Here is a 12,960-nt window from a genome sequence, read left to right on the forward strand (position 1 = left end):
CCGTTCAACCCCAGTCGCTCAGAAAATCCTCCCAGGAGGAGACACAACACTGGCATTTCTGATGACTAGAATATTCCTCACACATGGAATGGACAGACTGAAGTATTCAAGATTCCCAAACAAGTTCATTAGCATTTAATAATATCTGGAAATTTAGTGTGTAAAAATAATAAAAACACCCCAAACCTTCACTGTCTAGACTGAAGCAATACAGGGTGTTGAACTGCAGTTTGCTAAATTCCTGTGCCAACAAATAGGTCTTTATTTTCACAGCATTTATTCAAAACACATTGCTTCATGTGAGTTCTGAGACATTTAAAAGATACTACTAATATCAAACTGATAACAGCAAATTCAACAGATGGAAAATAAACGAAATAAACTACATTGCTAATTGCAGCGTAAGCATACATTCCTGAAAAACTGTAAAAACCCCGAGAAATTTGAAATTAGTAAGCCTGATGAAATTGATTAAAAACATTATGTGTGGGAATGAAAAGAAGGGGGGGGGGGGGAGAGAGAATAGCTCTAGGAGCTGCTGTGTCAGACAGAAAACACAGACAATAGCATATTACCAGTGTTGGGTGCAAGCCAAAATGTTTGCCCAGACATTTGATGATTTATTTAGCATTAAGAAAAACAGAGACAACTGTCTAGAATTCCCTCAGTCATGGAAATGGGAGTGCAAATACACAGAAAAGTCGGCCTCTCGGATCTTGCACTGAAAAAACTTTTTGTTCTTTCCACAGATGAAAAAAACAAAAAGTACTTATGCTGGTTGCTGCACAAACCAGCAAGTGGGTGCTTCATATAGGTTTGTTGAGGCTTTTTTTGAGATTCAAGGATTAAGTGCAGAAGATACAGTCCCTTGAAACATACCTGTCCACATTTAACTATCTGCAGTAGCAATAATACTACTTCACTTGTAGCTGAAGTAGCTGTCTACATCCCCTTTTTAACTAACAGAAAGGAAAAAACGAACAAACAGGACTTTCCATTTTAATCATCTTAAAATGGGTGTCTAGGTGAAAAGAACTGCCTGCCACTGCGTCCCTTGCCTGTAGATGCAATCTGGAGAGCTGCATCAGAGGAACGTTCACTGTGCAGATCTGAACTTAGGTGAAATGTATGCCAAAGTGTTTCACTAATCTATACACAGTAACGTATTGAAGAACGTACATGAGGAAATGTTTGTACAGAAAGATAGTTTCTTTTAGAAGGCTAGTGAATAGATGGAAAAAATAGATAAATTTTTGGACACATAAGCTACATCAGTTCGTCTCCCCATAATTCTTACCCGTTTCGTTTACCTGAAAGCGTACTTTACATAAGTGCTTTTAGTATGCTCCTTGCAGCCAAGGAGTCTTTTGGAATTTGAGCTGCTTCCAACACTTTCCATTTTGCTTTCCATCATATTCTTGTGAAGTTCCTGAATATTACACTGTGCATTATAAAACACAATGTGTCTGCAGGCTATGGAGATTATGACTTTATTTTTTTAGAACTAGGTGAGCTATCACACTAATAAGTAAGTCGTACCTGAATGAGTTGCGATGACATCTAACTGTAATATTTCTGGAGAATAGCATGTCCAACAATCACATGATACTGAAACCCATTCCATAAGCTGAATTATATGCTCTTTGTAGAGATAAAGAAAACTATCCAATTGCTGCACTTCAGCTAATGAAGACATTGTTTCCTCTACCTGTTAAAACAGAGACAGGATACTTTATCTTAACTGAAACAATATTAAAAAAAAAGGAAAAAACTTTTAAAACTCATAATTATACTATAAGAACAGAAGGAACACAAGAAGATTTCCATAGTTTCTACTTGGACAATCAAGATTGATATTTAATGTCTGCCTATACTTACATCCATTAACTTTGATTTAAAGTGAAACATTTGTCCTTATTTCAAAATGAAATCATAGGGAACACAGCAATGTAACAGCAAAATGAAAGAATCTCTAATCCATGTGAAAACCTATCCAAAAGCTAACCATATAATAAAAAAGCTCTTACTAGTTTTAAAGATGTAGTGGTTTCTCTTCTTAATTTAAGAATGCTTTAAAACATTAACATAGAGGGAATTTCTCACAATCCCATCTAGCAGGCTATGGCAGCTTCCAAAAACTATTGCTGTTGCAGCTCAGAGAGGAAGACATGGTATTTCCCCCCCCAGCCCCCCCCGTTTTTTTTTCCCCCAGTTTTAATTATGCAAGATGCTCTCTCTTTGCAATAGCTGGGCAGGTTAATTTTGAAATTCTCAACTTCTGTTGCTTAGAAGTACCAAAATTCACTGTTACATTTGAAATACCTTCTTCACATTTACATTTAGGCTATTCCATGAGACAGGCAAATAAAACATGTACATAAAAGAACTACTAAATGAATTCCAGACATGATCATGCTTGGCAAGGAAGCATATAGATTTTCTTAACCACTTGTAGCAGATGTATTTCAAAGCAAAGGAAAATTTGCTTTTATAATTCCTGAAGACTCCTACCAGAGATACAAAACTTCTCTAAGGAAGAGATTAAAAGCATGCTGAAAGCAGCATCTATAGTCTTAGTGATTTCAGTGGACAGTGAATCAAGAATGGGGAGCAAGACACCATTAGAAACCCTACTGAGAAATAACATATGTCGTCAGCATGGCCAGTTCTAGCAGGGAAAGATGTAGTGCAGCGCTGTGAGTGACATCATTGGACGCTAAGTGGTTCAGTAGAACTACAAATTGTAGTCATATTTTTAATATTTTTAAGCTGAACTCAACCGCACAAGTTAACTGAAACATGTCTAGGACCTTTAGATTTTTACAGACTAATCACTTGCCAGACAAAGATGTTATTATGGAAGTACCAGATGTGGAGAAAATAAGTGAGACTGGGGGTGGGGGGAGGGATGGAAATCAGGATTTGCTAAGGACAAAGGTTACTCTTAAAGCAGGTTTGCCTGCCTCAAGCACAACAGATTTCTCCTCTCTGGAAACATTCTGCCAGCCAGCCAAAACTCAGAATAGCTTATATGTAAAATATTAATTTATCTGTAAATTAATTGGAACATTTTACATAACAGAATGTGTCAAGACAGAAATTGTTCTTCATTATTAACCCCACCACACTGATGCATATCTTGTCATTAAGAAGTGTCTCACTGTTAAAAAAAAAAAAAGCAGCAAGAGTGATTTTCTTTCCTATATTTGAAAGCTAACAAGTTTAATGATGCAATATTTTCATGGTAATAATCAGCATGTGCCAAAAGAAGAGCCAAGATAGCACAGGCCGCTGGTAATGAAACAAAAATCTTATCTTTAGGTCACCAGTTAAATCACTGACAAGCTCAATACATGCTTAGACTGTAACAACTGATATGGCTTCTGTCTATTTGGGGCTGTAAACCACACTCCTCGTCATGATACCGAACTGCTCAGTTGGTGGTCTTGATCTTTTTCCTTAGCCCTAAGCAACCAGAAATACTGATCAACACAAAGCAAAGGGGCCAAAAATGAAGGAAGATTGTGAGTGTTCGCAGTCAGGTCACATCAGTTGTGGCCTCCGCTATCTCTGTGGTCTTCTGTCCCCTTATAGTAAAGCCTGAATTGAAGTTCTATAATGCAAGTTTTTGAATAATTTATGTTTATACTCCGAATCTTTTGATCCTGAATACGGATTTCTTTTCTGAACAACAAATTTATACTTGTAAAGCTAGATGTAATACATTTGTTCTATATGGTCTTAAGCTATTTTAACAGAGACTTCTTGCCTTCTGCAAGTTGTACAGCTCACTTTGAAGTTCTAGAATAGTCAGTAACTAGGGGAAAAAAAATAAAATCAAGCTGTATTTGTCTTTGTGACAAATTTGAAATATTGCAGTTATGTAATCTCGTTGCCAGATTTTCTAACTGCCTAAGCTGAAAGAAAGGCTAATGAGAAAAAGGTTTCTCATCCAAAGTACTGTCAACTTTAAAAATCATCTGTAACTGCAGGAACATCTTAAACCTTTAATAATCTTGGGAGATTAACTTTTCCGTACATGAAAATCAGGCTTTATCTCCATGGAACTGCTTTCTTTGTAGGAGTATGAATTTGTAAGGTTTTAAATGGACATTGCTGACTTTATAGACCACTGCAGGGCTAAACAGACACGATACTGCAAAACATAGCAGATCCATCTGTCCGAGGCTTACTTGGACAGACTGTTTGTTTAAAACAAAACAAGCCCCCCAAAAATCCCACTCTCACACTGTCTCTCCATGAGACAGATCTTCATGCCCTACCTCTTTGATCTGCAAAGTCCTTTCAATATTTGTTTCAAGCTTTGCTCTATTTTACTTCTTTCGGAGTAGTTTAAGCGTATGCCTCCTTGGAGGCCACCTGTCAGCTATGGGGCCACAAATACTGATGCTACACAGGCCTTTGGAATAGCATGCCTGGGAGCAAGAGAAAAGGAAGTAGAACAGCCATCGCATTTAAGGCACACGTTTGAAAAAAGACAACTTGGATAGGTCACAATTGTACTACATGAGGATGGCTTGCTGATTTATTTGATATTTAGCTTGCGGAAGAAAGAGGAAGGGAGAAACAAGGGGGTGAGATAATGTTTAGCCAAAAAAGCTCATCTATTATCAGGGCATCTACAGATGTCCTTGATTTTAAAGCATTCCTACAACATTTAAACTTTTGGTTCTGGTGGGGAGGTAAAAAGGTCAACTACTGCAAAATCAGTCTGATCTTTGTCTAAAGATAAAAAAGATAGTAGGGCTCTTGATCTATAGGTGAATTATTCTTTAATAGTTAGAAAATAAATTTGAGTTTTTTCCTGGCCACTTGTGTGCTCCTGTGTATAACCTAACATTAACAATAATCCAGTGACTTATATCCACCTAAAAAGTAAGCATCAACAGTTCAACCAGCACCAACAGCATGCCCAATCCAGCAACAAACTCTTGAACACCTCCTGTCCCAAAACTTTACCTAAACCATGGCCCAGTGATTAATATCCACCCAAGTAAAGTGTTCTCCTAGGCCAATGGCTGCCCTCATCCAACTGTGAGCTTCCCATGTCCCAGTAATGTACTTCAAGCCATCTATTCTGAAACCTAATCTAAACACACTTAAAAAAAAAAAAAAAAATAAATCTAGTTGTGACTGTAGCCTACAGACCCATACTGGGTGTTTTCGGCCACAAAATAAAACTGAATTCTAGGGCCCTTCTCAGAACCAGCACATATTCTAACTCTATGAACCTTCAGCCAAAGTTATGAAGAAACGTAGTTCTCCAGGCTCTGCTGTCCCAAGTTGAAAACCCAGCTCCAAACTTAATTCTGGTATTAATCATACACAGTATGTACAGTGAGAGATGCACAACCTTGGACTAGCCACGAGCCATTACTCCCCACTGGTACAGCCCACTGCCAGTGAACAAGCCTTACAAGATGTAGCAATAAGGCCAACTCTTAAGTGTCTTACCTGAGTAATATCCTTTCCTGTTACGTCAGCCAAACTCAGATATTAACCAGATTTCTGCAGATCACACTTAACGTAGGAGCTAATATTTGCCTTAGAAACACCAGTGTACATTCTAGTCTTATAGTGCTTCCAAGATGCAACAGTACATTCAGCTCTTCTGGCACCACTGTTGCCCTAGACTTTAACCTCAACTTTAGTCCCACCCTAACCCTAGCACTACTCTGTCTTCCAGTTCCATAAAAGAAATAACCTATAAGACCCTTGTCTCTGTTGCTGCTAATCTTAATTACAGCCCTGTGGATTTGCAGGTTTCAACATTAAACCAAGATCTTCAAACTGTTGTCTGGAAATAGATGTAGCACCTAACAACGATGAACTGTGATCTGGCAAAGCAGAAATACCAATACTTTGACTGACAAATTCATAGATCTTTCAGCCTTCACAGTAACTTCTGAATATTAACTAACCACCAGAACAGTGCCATAGGGATAGATCTTTGCAGAACAGTTTTATGACTAAACACAGAATCCAAGTATTCCCTCATGCTTTTTTCATTCTAACAGAGTGAATCTGATTAATTTGAAGTTATATGTATATCTAAATATTTAACTAGTCTAGTTCTATATAATTTTTGGAACAGATTGCTATACACACACACACACACACACACGTACAGATGAAAAATAAGCAACGCCCAAACAAAACTAGTAGTATCATACAAGTTCTTAACTCTTACAAATAAGATTTTAATGATTTATTCTTCTGGAGAAGTTGCCTTTATGTGTTTTAAACAGACTAAACCCAAAGTAATTTCAGCTATGGAAAAAGATGAGGAGACAGACAGAGGGTACAGTCAAGGTCATGCAACACCAAATCATTTCCAACTCTACCAATCTTTGTGGATGAGCTCTTAGTTAAGGATTTCTGTGGTTTAAACCTAACAGCAAGACAAATAATTATGGCTCTGTTTAGACAAAGTGTCTTATCAATACTAGAAATCAGAAACACAACAAAATATTAAGCTCATAGTTTACCTTTTCTTTAAGGTGCTGAGAACACGGTATTGCCATTATTGTCACCAAAACTTTCATTAGCTGCAAGCTGATTTCTTTGCAGTCTTCCTGGCATACATCAATCAATGCTTGTACACAACAAAGCAACTGCTCCATATAAAAGACCTATTTGTTTAATAAAAGCATAAATTGATTATGTTTTGTTAGAAAATATAACATTCTCTTTAAGGGAGAGATATGGGAAATGACAATGATAAAATCTGAGCACTGTATAATCCCCCAAGTTGGTAACATATTGATAATTTCATGTTAGTTCTTTTGATTACCTACATTCTACTTTTTATAGAATACAATATAATCTTCCTCCCACACTGTTTGTTTGTATTTTCCTTGTCCTATTAACAAAATAAATGACCCTGCTCTTAATCACACAATTGTTCCACTGTGAATAAAAACATCAAAGCATTTTGGAAAGTTTACCGATAGTACTTTCTCATTCCGAAGTGCAATTTGTTAATTAATAACATATTTGTTACAACTTTTTCAAATATTATTCCATGTTTGACTATTTTGAATGGAACAATAATGGTTAAATATATAAACCAAGAAAACCTGAGCATCTGCTTTTATCTCAGCCAATTTATCTCATTTGATGCAATATAATTCATGTTATCTTGACCCAACTGATAACCAGTTGAAGTCAATATTGTTGTCAGTTAGTTTGCAATCACTTCTACGGTAAAGCGCATCAGATATTCCATGAAGCTGTCAGATTACATTCAACAAACAGAAGAGGCCATGGTTACAAATTTACTTCCAAAAAATAAATCAAGTCTAGCAATAGGTTAGCTCTAAGTGGTATTAATCTCATGGACATGGTCAATCCTTAGCTAAACAGTGTCTATGCAGCATTCGCTGTCTAAAATAGAGAAAGACTGTTTTCCAAGACCAAAGGCTAGAACAATTCCGCCAAACGCTTCAGCTGCAAATGAATGTGTCTATTGTACCTAATGCCAAATGGAAGTGGTAAGCTTAAGACCTCATAGCAATTTTGCAGATATACTTCAGGGAATTGTTATTTGAACAATCGGGTTATAGTGCTTCCAGTTATATGAGTTCCTAATCATCACAGGCTTCATGGAGATTAAGGTTAATTCCTGCATCACTGGTACATATTCCATTAGGGAAGAAACCTAATGAGGGAAGAACTTCAAACGTATATCTTACATTGGCTCAAAAAGACAATTACGCTAGATTCAGTCTACACACATGAATAACTGTTTTGAAGGGAAGTCTGCATCTGACATGAAGTCAGAGTTTTCTGAAGGCACAGCACTGGCCCTTTTTTGGTCATCTTAAAAGCAGAGGCCTAATAAACTTTTGGTGGAATGAAAGCTAGGATTTCATTTGTGGGGGAAATTGTAGGGATTCTTCTTGTGCATCTCTAACGATCTATTTCCACATCTGGGCAATTGAAGTGGGAAAAAAAAAAAAATCCTGGAAGTTAAAAACCTCCATTCCACGTTGAAGAGAATCTCTCACCTCCTTGTATAGCAATTGATGAATATTCTTCAAATGCTAAAATGAAAAGGGTCTTCAGGCTCAGCCATTACTTAAGGGTACACTGGGGAGTAAATTTCTAATTTATAAAAGTCTTCCTCCTAGATTGTCACTTAAAGAGAAGCAACCAGGCCCAACCGTTTACAAAGCATGCTCCTAAATGTACACAGAAGAGTACTGGTACTTTCCTTTTAAAATGGAAAACAATAATAATACAAAACAAAAATAAGATGATGATATCAAGAGGGAATCTTTCTTGGGAAACCCGACATGCCAATTACAATGGACTGTGAAAAGTTTTCGGTCATTTTTACTGATGAGGATTGAAATACATGATCTTGTTTGGGTTGTGAACACAAGGCATTTCAAAACATGGGCTAAATTCTGCCTCTGGATCAGCCAAGGTAGTCCTCTATTAGTACAGTACTAAACAGCTGCTTCTTTCCCTGTCATGCCTTTTCATTCTCCTCCCACTATCTGAAGCCTTTTACAGCAGTTCTCGAACTTGAACCCACATCTGCTGAGAGGATGGACTGCTAGCAAGTTTTTGGGAACAGCAGATTTGGCCAGGAGACCACAACATGGCCCAGGCAGTATAGGGAAGCTCCTGTTTTGTCTCAGACACACGTCCACAATGATATCCTGAGATAGGGTGGGGTAGGTGTGCAAGGGAGCATTTAGGGAGAACAAGGGGAAAAATAAGTTAGAGAACCACCCGTCTAAAACTGTAGTCTGTTGTGTATTTTCCAGTTATCCTTACCTCTTCAGATCGCTGACAAACTCCAGCTTGTGACAGTGTGTTGCCAAGATCGGTTAAATGGGGCTGTAAGATTTCTTTTGGGCTCCCTCGAATCACTGCAGTTAGAACCATTATACAAGACGGCTTAGGTGTCTTCCCAAAGGCTGATGTGATTAATCTCAATGACACCTTAGGGCTGACAAACGTTCCAATCAATTCTGCTGCTTTCACACACTAAAACAGAACAGGAGTAACTTGAGGATTTTCCTGAAAACACAAAGACCATTCGACATATCATGGGCTTTTTCTTTTTATGATTCCAGCTGTTATTTTAAATGCTTCAGCAGTTGCCTTGTAGGCCTCTTCCACTTGCTCAGTAATGATTATATGCATGAAGAAATCTTCTTGACATGTGTTCAGTAAGCACATAACAAGGCATGCAAGCACTCTTCTCAGCATCAGACAAACTTCCACGAGAAAGTAATGCACAGAAATGAGGACTACAACTTCCAGTGTAATGAAGTCTCTAGCTTAGAATAACCAGATGTTGCAGATTTAGTGGTTTAGCATTTTGTCCTCCAAATGCTGTTCTGAGGAATGCCCTCAATGCACCCACCACCCGTCTATTAAAAGCAACAACAATAAAACCCTGGAAGAGGAATTTTTTTGTTATTGTACTATACTTTGACACTGACATTACAGATCTGGTTTAGTGTGGAAGCACTGCCATGGGGGAACTGCCCACTGCTTTCAATCTCTTACTTCTTTAACTGAAAAGGCTTAAATTACTATGTATTCCACACGATACTCATGCTCTTTGATCCTGTCTCTGCCTTGCAGACATATAGGTATGTTGTATTCCACATGAAATACCGTCACACCAGAACTTACTCCCTGATGCCCAATATTTACAGTCAGGTGCATGAATAAAGATATAGTCAATTACTGCGCCATTACCTGTGCAACAGGAACATTTCTTCCTGACCCATTTATTTAAGGGTTGGCTCATTTCCCCAAACGCGAAAGCTTATTTCCCCTTTGTATATAATTTTTAGCCCAGTGATTTAGCCATGGGTTTTTAATTGCACCTAATTAATACTTGAATCATTCTAGTTTTTTTTAGTCAACGGAAGCATGTAACCATGCATTCTATAGTTTAAATCTGCACTATATATAACTGTTTCCTTTTGCAAGGGTGAAGACTCAAAACAGTTATGACATACTCTATGTAGATGTGAACCCTGTCCTCCTCCATATTTGCCATAGAGAAAGAAAGAGACTCTTAGTGCTCTGAAAACTGGAAAAGGGCAATACAATTAAACAGTTCAAAAATACAAATTGATGCATTTGTATGGATCAATTTATCTACTCATTTTAACAGGGGAAAAAGAAAAGAAAGAAAAAAAAAAGAAAAAAGGATAAGAGACCATCTGGTCTTTTACTTTTATACATCTCATTTGGTATTATTAGGCTGGAGGAAGACATGCACATTTTCCAAGTTGGTGGCTGCTCTGAAATGGGTTCTACAGTGACAAACGATAGAGGAGATAATCACAGTATCCTGCGAAGCAGCATCACTAAGGAGATAAAAGGCATTCACAAACAAAAGTTGCTGAATCTTAAATTTTGGCACAAGGAAGAGTAAAATTAAATACAGAAACCATCGCCTAATTGGGAATAAATCTCTGGAAGCACCTGCGAGATTAGTGGTGGAATTCTAAGAAAGAGACAAGTATGGTCAAAAAAAGGAAAGGGAAAACCATGTGCTGCTTAAACACATACTTTTGAATTTATATTTACAGCAACAAGCACTAGATGAGAAATTTGATCAGGACAGCAGGACCATGTGGGTTTATTCTTGTAATTATTTAAGTTTTCTTATATATTTTATACAAGTACTAAGGAACTTGAAAAGCTGCATACCCACAATGGCATATCTCCTGCTTCAACCTTGGGGCACTGATTTCCTAAGGCACATATAGCCCATATAGCCCTTTTTGAAACAACAAGATGACTTCCGACAGTATTCCAGGTTTACTTCTCTCTACTACTGATCAGTGCGTGACTGGCTTATCTTACAAGCTCAGTCTCAGTGAAAGGCAATATGGTTAGAGATCAGATGCTGATTCTGAAAGGGAAAGTGGAAGGGGTGGAGTAGGTAGAAGGGGATAACAGAGTAAGAATTGGGGGAAGGGAAGGAACAATTCAGGAAAAATTAAAGAAAAGAGACAACTATTAGTACTGAGAAAGACTAAAGACAACAAGAAACTGCAGGAAAAAAATAAGAAAAAGGACCATTTCAGAAATGGACTTCACAGTCTATATAGCTCAACTGATAGCAGGAACCTAAAGAAAAGCCTGATTTAGGAAATCAGCTTTTCTGACATTGGTTGGACTGCTTGCGTTGAGTAAGCAGAACACATTCTTCCAATTTCCCAAAGCAATAAAATTTGCAGCTTTAAAGTAAGTTACGTGGAATTTTTTTTTTTGTTATACATATGTTCTCTTGCTTGTGTAGAAATACGAGCAGAAGATTTTCTCTTAAAATGGTAAAAATGTTTTTATCACCTGTCTATCCTCTGCTAAATTTATCTAGTGTCTTCAACTACTTGTGTTTATTGATGCTGTTGATTAAAGTGTTGACAGCATCAACTGTTAGGAAAAAGGATACTAGTTATTCCTCACAAAAAACATGAAAAAAAAAGACATTTTACAAGCATTAAGTCAAGTATTCAAACACTGAATATGGGTATCACATGGAATAAACATACCTCAACGTTTGGTTGGAATTACAGTTGGATTATGCAGCAGGGGGAGATAAGTGAAATTAACTTGAAAGGGCATGACCTGCACATTTTTTTAAATGGAATTTGTTGCCCCAAGGCTTTTATACTATAATCCACTGCTTATGATTTTTAAAGAGATCGTTATCAATGCTTCATAGGGTTGGCATATCAACTAAAGAGTATTTAAATAACTTTATTATTGGTCTTCATACCAGTAATACAAGAATACGTTTATTTTAACACAGTATGTATGTATAATGTTCACGTTTTTAACATCCATTAAAACCTGAGCCTGATCCTTCAGTCATGGGCAATTTCCAGTCACCTAAGGTAAGATCAACCCTCAGAAGACTGACTCAAGACTATAAAGGATAGGGTCTTTATTCAGTGTACAGTAGATACTTTAACAGAGTAAACTTACATTTTTAACCACATCACTTTCTTCATCCAAGCATGCCTGGTACAAAGTTCTAAGCAGTAGCTCCATGTGTTGTGTTATGTGATCCTCTGCATGTAGCAATAATGTATACAGAAGCTGGGATGCTTTTATTCTTGTGCTTTCAACCCAGTCCGTTATGTCATGACAGAGACCTGGAAGAATTTTGGAGAGGTTTCTTGATACAAGTTCCCGACAACCTAGTCCTGGTCGAGTCACTAGAAGAAAACAAACAAACAAACAAAAGGGGGAAAAAGAAAAAGAATATCAAAGGAAAAGTCAATGAACATTAATCCTTAGAAAAGTTTAAAATCTCCGAGATAAGAGCTATGAGTGTCTGCTTCAGCAAGGAACAAAATATTCCAAATGCTGCTGAGGAATTTACCTGTGCAAGCTGCATTTCTTTAATATATATTGCAGAATTTAAACTCCACACAGCCCTCTGAAAATTTCTGTATTTATTACTGGATGGTGATTTAGATTGCATGTTTTAAAATGTTTACAGAAGGGGAAGAGAAAGAGAACTTAAATGATATGGGACATTACCCACTTTGGAAAACACAGCTTAATAATTTCCTTTTAATTTTTATGGCAACACAAATCCCATTAAAAAAATAAACTGAAACACACAGAGATAAAACAGAAGAAAGACTTTTGCATGCAAACGCTGTGGTATCGCTGAGTTAAATGTAATTTGGAGGGGGAAAGAAAGGTAGAAGTCACAAACAGTGCAGGGGACATGAACTGCAGTAAAACAGACAATGTCAATTGTGCCCTCTAAAGGAAGAGGTTAAAAGTATATCTAGCAAATTAAAAGCAGAAAGGGTACTACGACTTGTACAAGTGCTGTGTAATAGATCAAGCCAACAAAATTGATACTATTTTAAAAATCACAGCTATTACACAATCTCTTTGCTAAGGCCTTTTCGGGAAAAGTGGCTCACTGATACA

The 12,960-nt window shown here is 37.2% G+C and overlaps 1 protein-coding gene across 1 annotated transcript in view; it reads right to left on the reverse strand.

Annotated features, from left to right (window-relative positions):
• Positions 1-12,960, reverse strand: part of DNAAF5 (dynein axonemal assembly factor 5) — a 30,663-nt gene that overhangs the window by 11,787 nt on the left and 5,916 nt on the right. The window contains exons 5-8 of the mRNA XM_076351111.1: positions 11,995-12,227; positions 8,809-9,021; positions 6,510-6,653; positions 1,540-1,708 (exon numbers count right to left, since the gene is read on the reverse strand). Coding sequence (XP_076207226.1) covers positions 1,540-1,708; positions 6,510-6,653; positions 8,809-9,021; positions 11,995-12,227 — 759 coding nt within the window. The remainder of the gene's footprint in view (positions 1-1,539; positions 1,709-6,509; positions 6,654-8,808; positions 9,022-11,994; positions 12,228-12,960) is intronic.

The sequence above is a fragment of the Aptenodytes patagonicus genome, chromosome 13, assembly GCF_965638725.1.
Source record: "Aptenodytes patagonicus chromosome 13, bAptPat1.pri.cur, whole genome shotgun sequence".
NCBI classification, from domain to species: Eukaryota; Metazoa; Chordata; class Aves; order Sphenisciformes; family Spheniscidae; genus Aptenodytes; species Aptenodytes patagonicus.